Source organism: Stegostoma tigrinum, chromosome 31, assembly GCF_030684315.1.
Source record: "Stegostoma tigrinum isolate sSteTig4 chromosome 31, sSteTig4.hap1, whole genome shotgun sequence".
Lineage (NCBI taxonomy): Eukaryota > Metazoa > Chordata > Chondrichthyes > Orectolobiformes > Stegostomatidae > Stegostoma > Stegostoma tigrinum.
In genome coordinates, this window is record NC_081384.1 from 41,815,989 (window position 1) to 41,834,832 (window position 18,844).

An 18,844-nucleotide genomic window follows, 5' to 3' on the forward strand; every position below is an offset into this window, starting at 1 on the left:
GCAGCGTGGAGGAACAGAGGGATCTTGGTGTGCAGATACATAGATCCCTTAAAATGGCCACCCAAGTGGACAGGGTTGTTAAGAAAGCATATGGTGTTTTGGCTTTCATTAACAGGGGGATTGAGTTTAAGAGTCGTGAGATCTTGTTGCAGCTCTATAAAACTTTGGTTAGACCGCACTTGGAATACTGCGTCCAGTTCTGGGCGCCATATTATAGGAAAGATGTGGATGCTTTGGAGAGGGTTCAGAGGAGGTTTACCAGGATGCTGCCTGGACTGGAGGGCTTATCTTATGAAGAGAGGTTGACTGAGCTTGGTCTCTTTTCATTGGAGAAAAGGAGGAGGAGAGGGGACCTAATTGAGGTATACAAGATAATGAGAGGCATAGATGGAGTTGATAGCCAGAGACTATTTCCCAGGGCAGAAATGGCTAGCACGAGGGGTCATAGTTTTAAGCTGGTTGGTGGAAAGTATAGAGGGGATGTCAGAGGCAGGTTCTTTACGCAGAGAGTTGTGAGAGCATGGAATGCGTTGCCAGCAGCAGTTGTGGAAGCAAGGTCATTGGGGTCATTTAAGAGACTGCTGGACATGTATATGGTCACAGAAATTTGAGGGTGCATACATGAGGATCAATGGTCGGCACAACATTGTGGGCTGAAGGGCCTGTTCTGTGCTGTACTGTTCTATGTTCTATGTATTAGCTGTAAGGAGGGTTTGGTGGAAATGTTGTGTCGTGATAAATGTAATGAGATCAACCATGATCTCAGCGAATGATGGAGGAAATTCAATGGGCCAAATGACTTTTTTTCTGAGTCTTCTTGTTTGACAATGCATTCATGAAGGTGTTTTTTTTTCTCTCTTGGATAAGATGTGAAAATGAAATGTCTACACTTCCTTTTCATCTGGGAATAAATAACTGTTCTGAACGATTTCCATTGACGAATAACAATCTGATAAGCATCACAATGTAAAGAGATTTTTAGCTTCTTTTTAATTGTAAAGGTATTCTTTGGAATTAATTCGGCATACATTATTTGCGTCTCAGGAAGTATGTTCATCACTGCATCTCAAAAAGTGGTGTGTTGTGTGACAACAGCTTTTTAAAGATCACTTCAATGGTTGTAACACGCATTAAATTACACTGTTGGCCAATCTGTCCCTGATTATTTCATTATCTTATGTTTCAAACAGACAAGGAAATATTGGTGATGCAATGAAGAGTTTGATTCTCAAATATAATTGTTGTTATAGTTTCCACTTGGAAGAAAGATTCACATCAAGTTGACTGGTCAAGGAAATGGGACACTGACTGTGAGTACTTTGAATGTTCGAGTTATTCCTAAAATGAAAGTTATGACCTTGATGATTTCTCTTTCATGCAGATATGAAGAGACTATTTTAAAATATCCTCTAGGTTAGTGGTTCAGGCACAAAAGTGTAAATGTATATCTATGTATATACATGTACATGCGTAATCTGAAAAGAAAATGAGTATAAATCACTTGTGACAAGGTGAGAATGAGTTCTCCTGATAGTAAGAACTGCCAGTGTTGGTGTCTGAGATAACACATTGTGGAGCTGGAGGAACACAGCAGGGCAGGCAGCATCAGAGGCTCAAGAAAGGTGAGGTTTTGGGTCAGGACCCTTCCTGAGAAATGGAGGGTGGAAGGGAGCTCAGAAACAAACAGTGTGGAGGGGGAGGAGGTGCTGGGGAAGGTAGGTGGGATGGTGATAAGTGAGTACTATCCAGATTGGAACAGATTTTCCCCAGGGGGTATTGAGTACGAATTCCAAATCACTCTCAAAATCTTAGTGACTGTTAACATTGATGTTTTTTGTCTGTGTGTTTCAGTAATTGCATGACAGTTTGAATGGTTCTTTGAGAGTGAGGAACCTATGGACTCTCACACACCAAGACGGAATTTAGTTCAAAGAGTGACTTCAAAATAGTTGCTTGCTTTTAAAATCTTGACCATTTTTGCTGTCCAGTTGAATGAATTTAGCTTCATACTGCTTCAATAGGAATTAGTGTTTAACAGGAACATATTTGTGAAACTTACAGTTCCGTAAGTTTTAGCATAAACTGGTGCAGCCTTTCGGTGCTTGCAAAAAGGCTCACCTCTCCGTTAATACCGAAGGAAAATTGGAGTTTAAAAGTAAGTTCACCCGCTGTCAGGGAATGAAATGATAATGTTGACTCAAATATAATTTTTAAGAAAGTAATATATTTGTGAAACACTAAACTCCAATTAAAATTTGGATATGCTTGTTTTACACATGGTTGGATATTGGATTCATTTTAAATGAGGGTGAAGATCACTTTAAATCCAGCATATTTGTGAAGAAAAGAAATAGCATGTCAAATAAAATTAACTGCATGACTCTACATAGCCCTAGATGTAGAATTTCGTTCTGAACTATGAGACAGTTATGATCCCGTACTCCCTCAGTGCTCATGGCAAGAGTCAGACTCCTGTTTGACGTGCTATGCACTGCATGGAATGGCGGCGACATCAGATTCATTGATGCTTGAGAATCAAAAGAATATGACGATAAGATTTAAAATCAAAATCTCATTGAACACTTCAAGGAATGTATTACAGGAAGGTGGGAAAAGCATGTATGACTAATAGAAGGTGGTGGCACAGATCAAGTAGACCTGTGTGCTAAAACTTATGACAAATTTCACATTGAATGGAACAGTTTAAACAGGCTGGAGGAAGCAGACATGCCAGCTCAAACTTGTTGAATTTGTGCATTCTGTTCGTAAACATCAGCAAAATTGTGGGAAACATGTTTATTCTTTCTCTTTTATTGCACAGAACCATACAATTAGACTGTTTTGATGAGGAACTTAAAGATCACGAGTCCCGTCCGTTTGACTCACAGTTTGGTACCATAGGTTGATACGATCTTCGTTGGAGAAGGAAAAGGGATGTTCCAGATACAGAAAATAGTCAAACCATTTACTACAAAGTCCGTTTCTGGTTAGTATTAATTAATGCAGTTAACATTTTTAGATCGATATGATTGCACAATGGAGTCAATAAGAAAATTCCATCTGATATTCCACAAATTTTAACCGGATATTAAAGCCGCTGATTTCTTTTTCATGCTGTCTGCTGCTTTTAAGAATGGTTGTCTTACTGTCGAAATGTTTAGCTTTGACTCCATGGCTTCTTCCATTAGCTCACATTGAAACACATGTTTCTTCAGCCAAAAATGTACGTTTACCCGGTGTAGCTCGACCAACCTTCCCCTGTGGTCGTTCCCCTGAAATCCCCTGCGGTCGCTCCCCTGAAAAACAAGTATACGGTTTTGGATACTGTTCCGGGGGACGACTTAGCAGGGGCATGCAGTAGGGTGCAGGTCTCTGGCACAGAGTCTGTCCCTCTTGCACAGAAGGGAAGCGGGGATAGGAAGAGAGTGATAGTCATTGGGGACTCAATAGTTAGAGGGACTGATAGAAGATTTGCCGGGAACGAAAGAGACTGACGATTGGTGTGTTGCCGACCAGGAGCCAGGGTCCGTGATGTCTCGGATAGTGTGTTTAGGGTCCTGAGGGGAGAGGGTGACCAGCCCCAAGTCGTGGTCCACGTAGGCACCAGTGACGTAGGTAGAAAGAGGGATAGGGATGCCAGGCAGGATTTGAGGGAGCTAGGGTGGAAGCTGAGAGCTGGAACAAAGAGCGTGGTCATCTGTGTTTGTCACCCGTACCACGTGATAGCGAGGCAAAGAACAGGGAGAGATTTCAGCTGAAGACGTGGCTGCAGGGATGGTGCAGGTGGGAGGGCTTCAGGTACATGGACAATTGGGGCTCGTTCTGGGGAAGGTGGGACCTGTACAAACAGGACGGTCTCCACTTGAACCAGAGGGGCACGAATATCCTGGGTGGGAAATTGGCTAGTGCCATTTGGGTGGATTTAAACGAGCTCAGAAGGGGGATGGGAAACTGAGGTGTAGTCCTAGTACACAGGAGGATGAGCGTCGGGAGGACATGGTCAGGACCTCACTGTCACAGGAGTGTGCTGGCAGACAGCAAGCTGGATTGAAGTGTGACGACTTTAATGCCGGGAGTATCCGGAATAAGTTAGGTGAGGTTGCAGCTTGGATAGGTACCTGGGACTTCGATGTTGTGGCCATTTCGGAGACATGGATAGAGCAGGGTCAGGAATGGATGTTGCAGGTTCCAGGGTTTAGATCTTTGATTAAGGTCTGGGAAGGTGGTAAAAGATGGGGAGGGGTCGCTTTGTTGGTCAAGGACACGATAACGGCGGCTGAAAGAACCTTTGAGGACTCGTCTACTGCGGTGGTATGGGCTGAGGTTGCCAAGGAAGGTTTGTTGACTGAGTCAGTATGGGTGGAAGTTCGGAACAGCAAGGCAGCAGTCACCTCACTGGGGGTTTTCTACGGCCCCCAAATAGCAGTTGGGAGATCAAAGAACTCATTGGCCGGCAGATAGTTGAAAAGTGCAAACGTAGCAGGGTTGTTGTTCAGGGTGACTTCAACTTTCCCAATATAGATTGAAACCTCCTGAGTGCAGATGGTTTGGATGGTGCCGTTTTTGTCAGGTGTGTTCAGGAGGGTTTCCTTACTCAGTATGTGGACAGGCCGAGGAGGGAGGCCATTTTGGATTTGGTGCTCGGCAATGAGCCAGGACAGGTGTCAGATCTTGTGGTGGGAGAGCACTTTGGCGACAGTGACTACAACAGCCTCACATTTACCATAGCCATGGAAAGGGAAAGGAGCAGTTACCAGGGGAAGATATTTAACTGGGGAAAAGGAAACTATGATGCAATCAGACAGGAGTTGGGAACTACAGATTGGGAGCAATTGTTCCACAGAAAGGGCACAGCAGACATGTGGAGCTGTTCAAGGAGCAGTTGTTGCGAGTGATGTATGAATTTGTTCCTCTGAGACAGGTAAGAAGGGGTAAGATTAAGGAGCCTTGGATGACGGGTGCAGGGGTGCAGAGGTGCTTCTTGTCGAAAAGAAAAAGGCAGCGTACGTAAGGTGGAGTAAGTGAGGGTCTAGCACAGCTTTAGAGTATTACAGGCCTGCTCGGAAGGAGCTCAAAAGATATTGCCTGTACAATTGTTACCTGTTACAACCTTTGCGTCCACGCTTGCTCATTCAATGGTGTCAAGATGCCAGCAGTGAGCGTACCTTCTCCATCCCCTAATGCCGTCAGCTCACACAAGACATAGTCCTTACTTAAAATCTTCTGATCAAACAAAGTTCATTGTAATGGACATTTTAGTTATCTGTCATGAAACGAAAACTGATTCTGACTGGCGTGAACTGCAGTGCAAATGAATATAATCTGCGAAACGAGATTCCTTATGGGCTTGCATCCGCTAGAAATGATTGCTTTTCAAAGACGTTGCATACATACATTTATTTCTCCTATCACCTTAGATTATATTTTTGTTTGTGCGTGTTGTGTAGGTTTCCAGTCAGGCCCATAAACACAGGTTGATGCAGTCACTGTTATAACACGGTATTGAAGGAGAATTTGTGATCTTTGGAGTTTCATTCCAGTGTATGAAGGAGTGCATCATCAAACCACTCCAGATCTCTACTGGTGACTATATTGTTGCAAGTTTTCAAGTGTTACCGATGGTCACATAAAATATGGCCTTTTTGTTGTTGCGCTATTCATCTTAACTGCACCATATTTAGTATTTAGGCTTGGAAACAATTTCTATTTTTTTGATTTACTTATTCAAAATCATTTATGATTGTTGTCATGATATCTACGATATGTTATTTTGATTGGACATAGAGGATTGGATCTGTCTTACCCCAACTATTAATGGAAATAATGTATGCGCTTATAAAACCCCTTCTGGGCAAGGTAGTTGCTCAGTGGTTAGAGCTGCTCATGCACTGGGGAGCCAATTGAGATTCCAGTCTTGGGTAACTATCTGTGTGGAACTGACATGTCCTCCCCGCGTCTGCGAGGGGCTTCTGCCAGGTGCTGCAGTTTCCTCCCATTGTTCAAAGATGTGCAGGTCCTTATATGTGATTTGTGAATCATTTCTTAAATGTTTCAATCCTGCCAGCATCCAGTGCCTTGGACAAAATAACTGGAGATGAATAAAAGATACTGTGCCTTTTGACACCATTTCCTGCTGGATTTTCATCAATCCTGCTTTATATCGGTGACAACTTCCATGACTTTTTTTGATGCTATGTCTTGATGCAGTCTAGTTCCAAATATTTGTTGTGTAGTATTTCAAGGTCTCTGTTACAGCATACCCATGAATGCCCACTTCAAAAGATACTTCCATATCATAGAATCCCTACGGTGTGGAAACAAGCCCCTTTTGACCCAACAAGTCCACAGCCACCCTCCAAAGAGCATCTCACCCTGACTCATTCCCCGACCCTTTCCTCAGTAACCCTACATTTCCCATGACTAACACACCTAATCTACACATCCCGAAACACAATGGGCAAGTTTGGCATGGCCCATACAACTAGCCTGCACATCTTTGGACAGTGGGAGGAAACCAGAGCACCCAGCAGGAACCCATGCAGGCATGGGCCGAATGTACAAACTCTGCACAGAAAATCACGCAACGGTGGGATCGAACCTGGGTCCCTGGCGCTGTGAGTCAGCAGTGCTAACCACTGAGCCACCGTGCTGCCCTTGGAGTTAGACAGAGCTTGCTTGTTCTTGGGTGGCCTCAAACTGCCAACCTCCACTTAGTGGCAAAAGTGCTGACCAACTGCACTCATCTTCACTGGTTTTTGCTTTGTATCATTGAATTCAATCCTTCAAAGTCTATGATAAATATTTAACTTTCCATTGATATGTGAACGTTGTTTTTAGTACACAGTATTGGTTTATTATGTTTCATTGGTACATAATGAATACTGTATGTATAAGCAAATGGGCAAGTTGGTAACGATGCAGTCCGCAGACCTGGAGGATAATAACACTGTCCTTCAATCACCCACGATGCCCTCTGCAAATTGGTAGAAAACAAAAATTTCTATAAAATTCATCTCTCCTCCCGTCAGTCGATCAAAATTAATTCAGGATTTTGTACAGGCCAATAACCGTCAGATTACACGAGCCTAAACAAAACTACTGGCTCATATTAGTTCAGTAAAGTGAAAGGGCAACAATAGAGGTAGTAGGAACTGCAGATGCTGGAGAATCTGAGATAAGAAGGTGTAAAGCTGGATGAACACAGCAGGTCAAGCAGTATCATCCAGCTCTACACCTTGTTATCTCAGATTCTCCAGCGCCAATTTTCTGAAGGAGGGTCTCGTCCCGAAACATCAGCTTTCTTGCTCCTCTGATGCTGCTTGGCCTGCTGTGTTCATCCAGCTCTCCACCTTGGGCAACAATAGAGTATGCTTTAAGTCACTAGATATGTTACGTGCGTTTGTCTTCCTTAGGGTGGAGTTAGTGGAACCGAAAAAGATGTCTCCCTCACAGCGTTTGTGACACAAGAATTGCATCGTTCCTTGGCGGCCTTTCAACAGAAGAATATTCAGAGATTTCACGAGTGATAAGAATGTAACTTCTTTTACTTCTCTTTATCTCACTTTTTCCAAAATTGGAAAATAGATTTTAGAAATAACATCGAGCTGATGAAGTGTGAAAAGAAGAATAATTCCAAGCAGTGGTGGGAGTTGGTTAGTGAGGTGGGAGGAGTGGATAGGTGGGAGAGAAGGCGGACAGGTCATGGAGGGGGGGATGAGTGGAGGAACTAGTCTTGGGATGAGGCTGACGGGTGGGGAGATTTTGAGGGTGGCAAAGTCCATATTGAGGCCATTGAGTTGGAAGCTCCCGAGGCGGAATATGAGGTGCTGCTCCTCCAGTTTCTGGGTGGTGTGGTTGTGACACTGGAAGAGGCCCAGGATGGACATGTCGTCCAGGGAGTGGGAGGGGGAGTTGAAGTGATGCAATGATTTGGATATGAAAATAGAAGGTGTGGTTAGTAAGTTTCCCAATGATTGAAGGTGTAGTAGCCAGCCCAGAAGGTCACCTCAGAATACAATGGGACATTGACAAGGGCGAATAAACTGAGGAGTGGCAGATGGAGTTGAGGTTAGACAAATGTGAGGTGCTACATTTTGGAAAGGCAAATCAGGGCAGCACGTTTACACTGAAGGTTGTGGGGAGTGTTGCTTAATAAAGAGACACTGGAGTGCAGTTTCGTAGTTCCATCAAAGTACAGCCACCGGTAGAAAGGATATTGAGGAGACATTTGGTGTGCTCGCCTTTATCGGTCAGTGCATTTAGTGTAGGAGTTAGGAGATCACTTAGCAGCCATGTAGGACGTTGGTTCGGCTGCTTTTGGACTACTGCAATCGCTTTTGGTCTCCTTGCGAGAGGAAGGATGTCGGCGCTACATTGAGGGCCGAAGGGCCTGTTCTGCGCTGTATTGTTGTATGTTGTAAACTTGAAAGGGTTCAGAGAAGATCTACAAGGATGTTACCAGCATCGGAGGTTGAAGGTAGACCGTGGGCTTGAACAGGCAGCGATTTCTTGGAACTTTGGAGTTCAGGGCTGACCATATAGAAGTTTATACAATTACGAGGGACGTGGATAGAGCGAACAGCCAAGATCTTCTCCCCGGGTTGCTGGAATCCAAAACTGGAGAGAATAGGTTGAAAATGAGAGAGGGAAGATTTAAAATGGACCGGATTTTTTTCATAGTGGTGCATGTATGGAATGAGCTGCCAGAGGAAGTGGTGGAGGCTTGTACGTTTAAAAGGCATGTGGATGGGTATATGAATAGGATGGGTTGAGAGGAATATGGGCCAAATGCTGGCAAATGGGACTAAATTAATTTAGGATATCTGGTCAACATAGACAAATTGGGCCAAAGGATCTGTTTCCCGACTGTACATCTCTCTGACTCTAAGTGTCTCTTTTCTGAACCACGTGGCCCATAATTAGAAAAAGTAGAATCAGGATTTGGGAATGTGACAATTCTAATTGGATCTGTTTGATGAAATTAACTCTGTAGGTAATGGTGGTTGAATTATGATTTATAAAATTTGAGTTTATTGCAGCATCTTATAGATTAGAGGAGACACATGTAATCAAAATTGAAAATCAAAACTTGGTAAAATTTTGCATTGGAAATACATGACCAGCCATTGGAGGAGATTCATGACCATTGCATTCAAGTGAGAACAACAAATGCGATTCAGTGACTCAGTGAAATGGGATGCAGTGACTGAGATAAATGGGATGCAGTGACTGAGATAAATGGGATGCAGTGGCTGAGGGTAATGGGATGCAGTGACAGATGAAAATTGAATGCAGTGAGAGAGTGAAATTGGATGCAATCACGGTGGGAAATGGGATGTAGTGACTGAGAGAAATGGGATACAGCGACTGAGGGAAATGGGACGCAGTGACTGAGTGAAATGGGACGCAGTGACTGAGTGAAATGGGACGCAGTGACTGAGTGAAATGGGACGCAGTGACTGAGTGAAATGGGACGCAGTGACTGAGTGAAATGGGACGCAGTGACTGAGTGAAATGGGACGCAGTGACTGAGTGAAATGGGACGCAGTGACTGAGTGAAATGGGACGCAGTGACTGAGTGAAATGGGACGCAGTGACTGAGTGAAATGGGACGCAGTGACTGAGTGAAATGGGACGCAGTGACTGAGTGAAATGGGACGCAGTGACTGAGTGAAATGGGACGCAGTGACTGAGTGAAATGGGACGCAGTGACTGAGTGAAATGGGACGCAGTGACTGAGTGAAATGGGACGCAGTGACTGAGTGAAATGGGACGCAGTGACTGAGTGAAATGGGACGCAGTGACTGAGGAAATGGGATGCAGTACCTGACGGAACTTGAATGCAGCATCAGATGAGAAACGGGATGCAGTGACTGTGTGAAATGGGATGCAGTGACTGGGTGAAATGAGATGCAGTGACTGATGGAAAGGAGATGCAGTGACTGAGTGAAATGTGATGCAGTGGCAGAGTGAAATGTGATGCCGTGACTGCGTGAAGTGTGATGCAGTGACTGCGTGAAATGTGTTGCAGTGACTGCGTGAAATGTGATGCAGTGACTGCCTGAAATGTGATGCAGTGACTGCGTGAAATGGGACGCAGTGACTGCGTGAAATGGGACGCAGTGACTGCGTGAAATGGGACGCAGTGACTGCGTGAAATGGGACGCATTGACTGAGGGAAATGGGATGCATTGACTGAGGGAAATGGGATGCATTGACTGAGGGAAATGGGATGCAGTGACTGAGTGAAATAGGATGCCCCGACTGAGTGAAATAGGATGCCCCGACTGAGTGAAATAGGATGCCCCGACTGAGTGAAATAGGATGCCCCGACTGAGTGAAATAGGATGCCCCGACTGAGTGAAATAGGATGCCCCGACTGAGTGAAATAGGATGCCCCGACTGAGTGAAATAGGATGCCCCGACTGAGTGAAATAGGATGCCCCGACTGAGTGAAATAGGATGCCCCGACTGAGTGAAATAGGATGCCCCGACTGAGTGAAATAGGATGCCCCGACTGAGTGAAATAGGATGCCCCGACTGAGTGAAATAGGATGCCCCGACTGAGTGAAATAGGATGCCCCGACTGAGTGAAATAGGATGCCCCGACTGAGTGAAATGCAATGCAGTGACTGACGGAAATTGAATGCACTGACGGATGGAAATTGAATGCAGTGAGAGAGTGAAATTGGCTGCAACGACTGTGGGAAATGGGTTGTAGTGACTGAGTGAAATGGAATACCGTGACTGCGTGAAATGGGATGCAGTGACTGCGAGAAATGGGATGCAGTGACTGCGAGAAATGGGATGCAGTGACTGCGTGAAATGGGATGCAGTGACTGACGGAAATGGGATGCAGTGACTGTGGGAAATGGGATGCAGTGACTGTGGGAAATGGGATGCAGTGACTGTGTGAAATGTGATGCTGTGACTGTGTGAAATGTGATGCTGTGACTGTGTGAAATGTGATGCTGTGACTGTGTGAAATGTGATGCTGTGACTGTGTGAAATGTGATGCTGTGACTGTGTGAAATGTGATGCTGTGACTGTGAAATGGGATGCAGTGACTGAGTGAAATGGGATGCAGTGACTGTGGGAAATGGGATGCAGTGAATGAGTGAAGTGAGATGCAGTGCCTGATGGAAATTGAATGCAGTGTCTGATGCAAATGGGATGCAGTGACTGAGTGAAATGGGATGCAGTGACTGAGTGAAATGGGATGCAGTGACTGAGTGAAATGGGATGCAGTGACTGAGTGAAATGGGATGCAGTGACTGAGTGAAGTGGGATGCAGTGACTGAGTGAAGTGGGATGCAGTGACTGAGTGAAGTGGGATGCAGTGACTGAGTGAAGTGGGATGCAGTGACTGAGTGAAGTGGGATGCAGTGACTGAGTGAAGTGGGATGCAGTGACTGATGGAGATTGAATGCAGTGTCTGATGCAAATGGGATGCAGTGTCTGATGCAAATGGGATGCAGTGACTGAGGGAAATGGGATGCATTGACTGAGGGAAATGGGATGCAGTTACTGAGGGAAATGGGATGCAGTTACTGAGGGAAATAGGATGCAGTGACTTTTGGAAATGGGATGCAGTGATTGAATGAAATGGGTGCAAGTGACTGTGGAGATGGGATGCAGTGACTGTGGAAACGGGATGCTGTTACTGAGGGTAACAGGTTGCAGTGGTGAAGTGAAATGGGACGCCGTGTCTCTGTGAAATGTGATGCGGAAACTGTGGGGAAATGGATGCAGTGACTGAACGAAATGGGATGCAGTGACTGAGTGAAATGTGATGCGTTGACTGATGGAAAGGAGATGCCGACACTGTTGGAAATGGCATGCTGTGACTGAGTGAAATGGGAAGCTGTGAATGAGTGAAATGGGAAGCTGTGAATGAGTGAAATGGGCTGCAGTGACTGAGTGAAATGGGGTGCTGTGACTCTGTGAAATGGGATGCAGTGACTGAGGGAAAGGAGATGCAGTGACTGAGGGGAATGGGATGCAGTGACTGAGTGAACGGGGATGCAGTGACTGAGTGAACGGGGATGCAGTGACTGAGTGAACGGGGATGCAGTGACTGAGTGTCCTGGGATGCAGTGACTGAGTGAAATGGGATGCAGTGGCCGTTAATTGGGCTGCAGGGACTGTTGGAAATCGGATGCACTGACTGAGCGGAATGGGATGCAGCGACTGAGTGAACTGGGATGCAGCGACTGAGTGAACTGGGATGCAGCGACTGAGTGAACTGGGATGCAGTGCATGATTGAACTGGGATGCAGTGCCTAAATGAAATGGGATGCAGTCACTGTGGGAAATGGCATGCTGTGACTGAGGTTAATGTGATGCAGTGACTGAGGGGAATGTGATGCAGTGACTGAGGGGAATGTGATGCAGTGACTGAGGGGAATGTGATGCAGTGACTGAGGGGAATGTGATGCAGTGACTGAGGGGAATGTGATGCAGTGACTGAGGGGAATGTGATGCAGTGACTGAGGGGAATGTGATGCAGTGACTGAGGGGAATGGGATGCAGTGACTGAGGGAAATGGGATGCAGTGACTGAGGGAAATGAGCTGCAATGACTGTGTGAAGTGGGATGCAGTGACTGTGTGAAGTGGGATGCAGTGACTGTGGGAAATGGGATGCAGTGAATGAGTGAAGTGAGATGCAGTGACTGATGGAAAGGAGATGCAGTGACTGATGGAAAGGAGATGCAGTGACTGAGTGAAATGTGATGCAGTGACTGAGTGAAATGTGATGCAGTGACTGAGTGAAATGTGATGCAGTGACTGAGTGAAATGTGATGCAGTGACTGAGTGAAATGTGATGCAGTGACTGAGTGAAATGTGATGCAGTGACTGAGTGAAATGTGATGCAGTGATTGAGGGAAATGGGATGCAGTGATTGAGGGAAATGGGATGCAGTGATTGAGGGAAATGGGATGCAGGAACTGAGTGAAATAGGATGCCCTGACTGAGTGAAATAGGATGCCCTGACTGAGTGAAATGCGATGCAGTGACTGACGGAAATTGAATGCACTGACGGATGGAAATTGAATGCAGTGAGAGAGTGAAATTGGCTGCAATGACTGTGGGAAATGGGTTGTAGTGACTGAGTGAATTGGGATGCAGTGACTGAGTGAAATGGGACACCGTAACTGAGTGAAATAGGATGCAGTAACAGAGTGGAATGCATTGCAGTGACTGATGGAAATTGAATGCAGTGACTGATGAAAATTGAATGCAGTAACTGCGAGAAATGGGATGCAGTGACTGCGTGAAATGGGATGCAGTGACTGCGTGAAATGGGATGCAGTGACTGCGTGAAATGGGATGCAGTGACTGCGTGAAATGGGATGCAGTGACTGCGTGAAATGGGATGCAGTGACTGCGAGAAATGGGATGCAGTGACTGCGTGAAATGGGATGCAGTGACTGCGTGAAATGGGATGCAGTGACTGCGTGAAATGGGATGCAGTGACTGCGTGAAATGGGATGCAGTGACTGCGTGAAATGGGATGCAGTGACTGCGTGAAATGGGATGCAGTGACTGCGTGAAATGGGATGCAGTGACTGCGTGAAATGGGATGCAGTGACTGCGTGAAATGGGATGCAGTGACTGCGTGAAATGGGATGCAGTGACTGCGTGAAATGGGATGCAGTGACTGTGGGAAATGGGATGCAGTGACTGTGGGAAACGAGATGAAGTGACTGTGTGAAATGTGATGCTGTGACTGTGTGAAATGTGATGCTGTGACTGTGTGAAATGTGATGCTGTGACTGTGTGAAATGTGATGCTGTGACTGTGTGAAATGTGATGCTGTGACTGTGTGAAATGGGATGCAGTGACTGTGTGAAATGGGATGCAGTGACTGTGGGAAATGGGATGCAGTGACTGTGGGAAATGGGATGCAGTGACTGTGGGAAATGGGATGCAGTGACTGAGGGAAATGGGATGCAGTGACTGAGGGAAAAGTTTGCAGTGACTGTGGGAAAAGGGAGGCAGTGACTGAGTGAAATGGGAAGCTGTGACTGAGTGAAATGGGAAGCTGTGAATGAGTGAAATGGGCTGCAGTGACTGAGTGAAATGGGGTGCAGTGACTGTGAAATGGGGTGCAGTGACTGAGTGAAATGGGGTGCAGTGACTGAGTGAAATGGGGTGCAGTGACTGAGTGAAATGGGGTGCAGTGACTCTGTGAAATGGGGTGCAGTGACTCTGTGAAATGGGATACAGTGACTGAGTGAAAGGGGATTTTGTGACTGAGTTAAAGGAGATGCTGTGACTGAGGGAAATGGGATGCACTGTCTCAGTTCAATGAGATTCACTGTCTCAGTTAAATGGGATGCACTGACTGAGTGAAATGCGATGCAGTGACTGTGGGAAATGGGTTGCAGTGACTGAGGGTAATGGGATGCAGTCACTGAGTGAAATGGGATGCAGTCACTGAGTGAAATGGGATGCAATGACTGAGGGAAATGGGATGCAATGACTGAGTGAAATGTGATGCAGTGACTGAGGGAAAGGAGATGCAGTGACTGAGTGAAATGGGAGGTAGTGACTGACTGAATTTGAGAGGCAGTGACTGAGTGAAGTGGGAGGCAGTGACTGAGTGAAGTGGGAGGCAGTGACTGAGTGAAGTGGGAGGCAGTGACTGAGTGAAGTGGGAGGCAGTGACTGAGTGAAGTGGGAGGCAGTGACTGAGTGAAGTGGGAGGCAGTGACTGAGTGAAGTGGGAGGCAGTGACTGAGTGAAGTGGGAGGCAGTGACTGAGTGAAGTGGGAGGCAGTGACTGAGTGAAGTGGGAGGCAGTGACTGAGTGAAGTGGGAGGCAGTGACTGAGTGAAGTGGGAGGCAGTGACTGAGTGAAATGGGCGGGAGTGACTGACTGAAATGGGAGGGAGTGCCTGAGTGAAATGGGATGCAGTGACTGAGGGTAATGGGACACAGTGACTGAGTGAAATAGGATGTAGTGACCACGTGTAATGTGATGCCGTGACTGTGGGGAATAGGGTGTGGTGACTGATGGAAATTGATTCACTGTCTCAGTTGAATAGGATTCACTGTCTCCGTGAAATGGGATGCAGTGACTGAGTGAAATGGGATGCTGTGACTGAGTGATAATGGGATGCAGTGACTAATGCAAATGGGTTTCAGTGACTGATCGAAATGAGATGCAGTGACTGAGGGAAATGAGATGCAGTGACTGAGGGTAATGGGATGCACTGACTGAGTGAAATGGAATGCTCTGACTGAGTGAAATGTGATGCAGTGACTGAGGGTAATGGGATGCTCTGGCTGAGTGAAATGGGATGCAGTGACTGAGTGTAATGGGATGCCGTGACTGAGGAATTGAGATCCAGTGACTATGGGAAATGGGATGCACTGACTGCGTGAAATGGGATGTAGTGTCTGAGAGAAATGGGACGCAGTGACTGAGGGAAATGGGAGGGAGTCACTGAAATGGGAGTGAGTGACTGACTGAAATGGGAGGCAGTGACTGAGTGAAATGGGATGCAGTGACTGAGTGAATGGGATGCAGTGACTGATTGAAATGGGATGCAGTGACTGATTGAAATGGGATGCAGTGACTGAGTGAAATGGGATGTAGTGACTGAGTGAAATGGGATGTAGTGACTGAGTGAAATGGGATGTAGTGACTGAGTGAAATGGGATGCCGTGACTGAGTGAAATGGGATGCGGTGACTGAGGGGAATAGGGTGCGGTGACTGAGCGAAATGGATGCACTGTCTCAGTTGAATAGGATTCACTGTCGCCGTTAAATAGCATGCAGTGACTGAGTCAAATGGAATGCTGTGACTGAGTGAAATGGGATGCAATGACTGCGTGAATATGATGAAGTGGCTGAGTGAAATGGGATGCAGTGGCTGAGTGAAATGGGATGCAGTGGCTGAGTGAAATGGGATGCAGTGACTGAGTGTAATGGGATGCAGTGACTGAGTGTAATGGGATGCAGTGACTGAGTGAAATGGGATGCAGTGGCTGCGTGAAATGGGATGCAATGACTGAGGGAAATGGGAGCGAGTCACTGAAATGGGAGTGAGTGACTGACTGAAATGGGAGGCAGTGACTGAGTGAAATGGGATGCAGTGACTGAGTGAAATGGGATGCAGTGACTGAGTGAATGGGATGCAGTGACTGATTGAAATGGGATGCAGTGACTGATTGAAATGGGATGCAGTGACTGAGGGTCATGGGATGCGGTGACTGAGTGAAATGGGATGCGGTGACTGAGTGAAATGGGATGCGGTGACTGAGTGAAATGGGATGCGGTGACTGAGTGAAATGGGATGCGGTGACTGAGTGAAATGGGATGCAGTGACTGAGGGTCATGGGATGCGGTGACTGAGTGAAATGGGATGCGGTGACTGAGTGAAATGGGATGCGGTGACTGAGTGAAATGGGATGCGGTGACTGAGTGAAATGGGATGCAGTTACTGAGTGAAATGGGATGCAGTGACTGAGTGTAATGGGATGCAGTGACTGAAGGAAATGGGATGCAGTGACTGATGGAAATGGGATGCAGTGCCTGAGTGATATGGGATGAAGTGACTGACTGAAATGGGATGCAGTGACTGAGGGAAATGGGATGCAGTGACTGAGTGAAATGGGATGCAGTGACTGAGTGAAATGGGATGCAGTGACTGAGTGTAATGTGATGCCGTGACTGTGGGGAATTGGGTGTGGTGATGATCGAAATGGATTCACTGTTGCAGTTGAATAGGATTCACTGTCTCCGTTAGAAGGGATGCAGTGACTGAGTGAAATGGGATGCAGTGACTGAGTGAAATGGGATGCAGTGACTGAGTGAAATGGGATGCAGTGACTGAGTGAAATGGGATGCAGTGACTGAAGGAAATGGGATGCAGTGACTGATGGAAATGGGATGCAGTGCCTGAGTGATATGGGATGAAGTGCCTGAGTGATATGGGATGCAGTGACTGACTGACATGGGAGGCAGTGACTGACTGACATGGGAGGCAGTGACTGAGTGAAATGGGATGCGGTGACTGAGTGAAGTGGGGTGCAGTGGCTGCGTGAAATGGGATGCAGTGGCTGCGTGAAATGGGATGCAGTGGCTGCGTGAAATGGGATGCAGTGACTGAGGGAAATAGGATGCAGTGACTGAGTGTAATGGGATGCCGTGACTGAGGACAATGCGATGCAGTGACTGAGGACAATGCGATGCAGTGACTGAGGACAATGCGATGCAGTGACTGAGGGAAATGAGATGCAGTGACTGAGGGAAATGAGATGCAGTGACTGAGGGAAATGAGATGCAGTGACTGAGGGAAATGAGATGCAGTGACTGAGGGAAATGAGATGCAGTGACTGAGGGAAATGAGATGCAGTGACTGAGGGAAATGAGATGCAGTGACTGAGGGAAATGAGATGCAGTGACTGAGGGAAATGAGATGCAGTGACTGAGGGAAATGAGATGCAGTGACTGAGGGAAATGAGATGCAGTGACTGAGGGAAATGAGATGCAGTGACTGAGTGTAATGTGATGCCGTGACTGTGGGGAATTGGGTGTGGTGATGATCGAAATGGATTCACTGTTGCAGTTGAATAGGATTCACTGTCTCCGTTAGAAGGGATGCAGTGACTGAGGGAAATGGGACGCAGTGACTGAGTGTAATGGGAAACACTGACTGAGTGAACTGGGATGCAGTGACTGAGGGAAATTGGAAGCAGAGACTGAGTGAAATGTGATGCAGTGACTGAGGGAAATAGGATGCAGTGCCTGAGTGTAATGGGACGCAGTGACTCTGTGGACATGGGATGCAGTGACTGTCTGAAATGGGAGGGTGTGACTCACTGAAATGGGAGGCTGTGACTCACTGAAATGGGAGGCAGTGACTCACTGAAATGGGAGGCAGTGACTCACTGAAATGGGAGGCAGTGACTCACTGAAATGGGAGGCAGTGACTCACTGAAATGGGAGGCAGTGACTCACTGAAATGGGAGGCAGTGACTCAGTGAAATGGGAGGCAGTGACTCAGTGAAATGGGAGGCAGTGACTCAGTGAAATGGGAGGCAGTGACTCAGTGAAATGGGATGATGTGACCGTGGGAAATGGGATGCAGTGACTGAGGGTAATGGGTGGCAGTGACTGAGTGAAGTGGGTTGTAGTGACTGAGTGAAGTGGGATGCAGTGACTGAGGGAAGTGGGATGTAGTGACTAATGGAATTGGAGTGCAGTGACCGCATCAGATTTGGAACTGGGTCATGAGCCTGGCCAGGTGTTAGATTTGGAAGTAGGTGATCACCTTGGTGATAGCGATCACAATTCTAAGATAATAAACTGCCAACCTCAGCGATCACAATTCTGTTATGTTTACTTTAGTGATGGAAAGGTAGAGGTGTACACCACTGGGCAAGAGTTATATCTGGGGGAAAGGCAATTCCGATGAGATTTGGCAAGATTTTGGGAGCATAGGATGGGGAAGGAAACTGCAAGGGATGGGCACAATAGAAATGTAGAGCTTATTCAAGGAAAAGTTCCTGTGTGTCCTAGATAAGTATGTACCTGTCAGGCCGGGAGGAAGCTGTAGAGCGCGGGAGCCGTGGTTTACGAAGGAAGTGGAATCTCTGGTCAAGAGGAAGCAGAAGGCTTCTGTTACTATAAGATGTGAATGCTCAGTCAGGGTGCTTGAGGGTTACAAGGTAGCCAGGAAAGACCGAAAGAGAGAGCTCAGAAGAGCCAGGAGGAGACTTGAGAATTTGTTGGCAGATAGGATCAGGGTGAACCGTAAGGTTTTCTATCGGTATTTAAGAAATAAAAGAATGAGAAAAGTAAGATTAGGCCCAATCAAGGATAGTAGTGGG

At 46.5% G+C, this 18,844-nt stretch overlaps 1 protein-coding gene across 1 annotated transcript in view; it reads left to right on the plus strand.

Moving 5' to 3' along the window:
• Positions 1-7,643, plus strand: part of LOC132206137 (complement C4-like) — a 60,593-nt gene extending 52,950 nt beyond the window's left edge. The window contains exons 5-7 of the mRNA XM_059638815.1: positions 1,251-1,310; positions 2,822-2,986; positions 7,413-7,643. Coding sequence (XP_059494798.1) covers positions 1,251-1,310; positions 2,822-2,845 — 84 coding nt within the window. The 3' untranslated portion in view covers positions 2,846-2,986; positions 7,413-7,643. The remainder of the gene's footprint in view (positions 1-1,250; positions 1,311-2,821; positions 2,987-7,412) is intronic.
• The last annotated feature ends 11,201 nt before the right edge of the window (positions 7,644-18,844 follow it).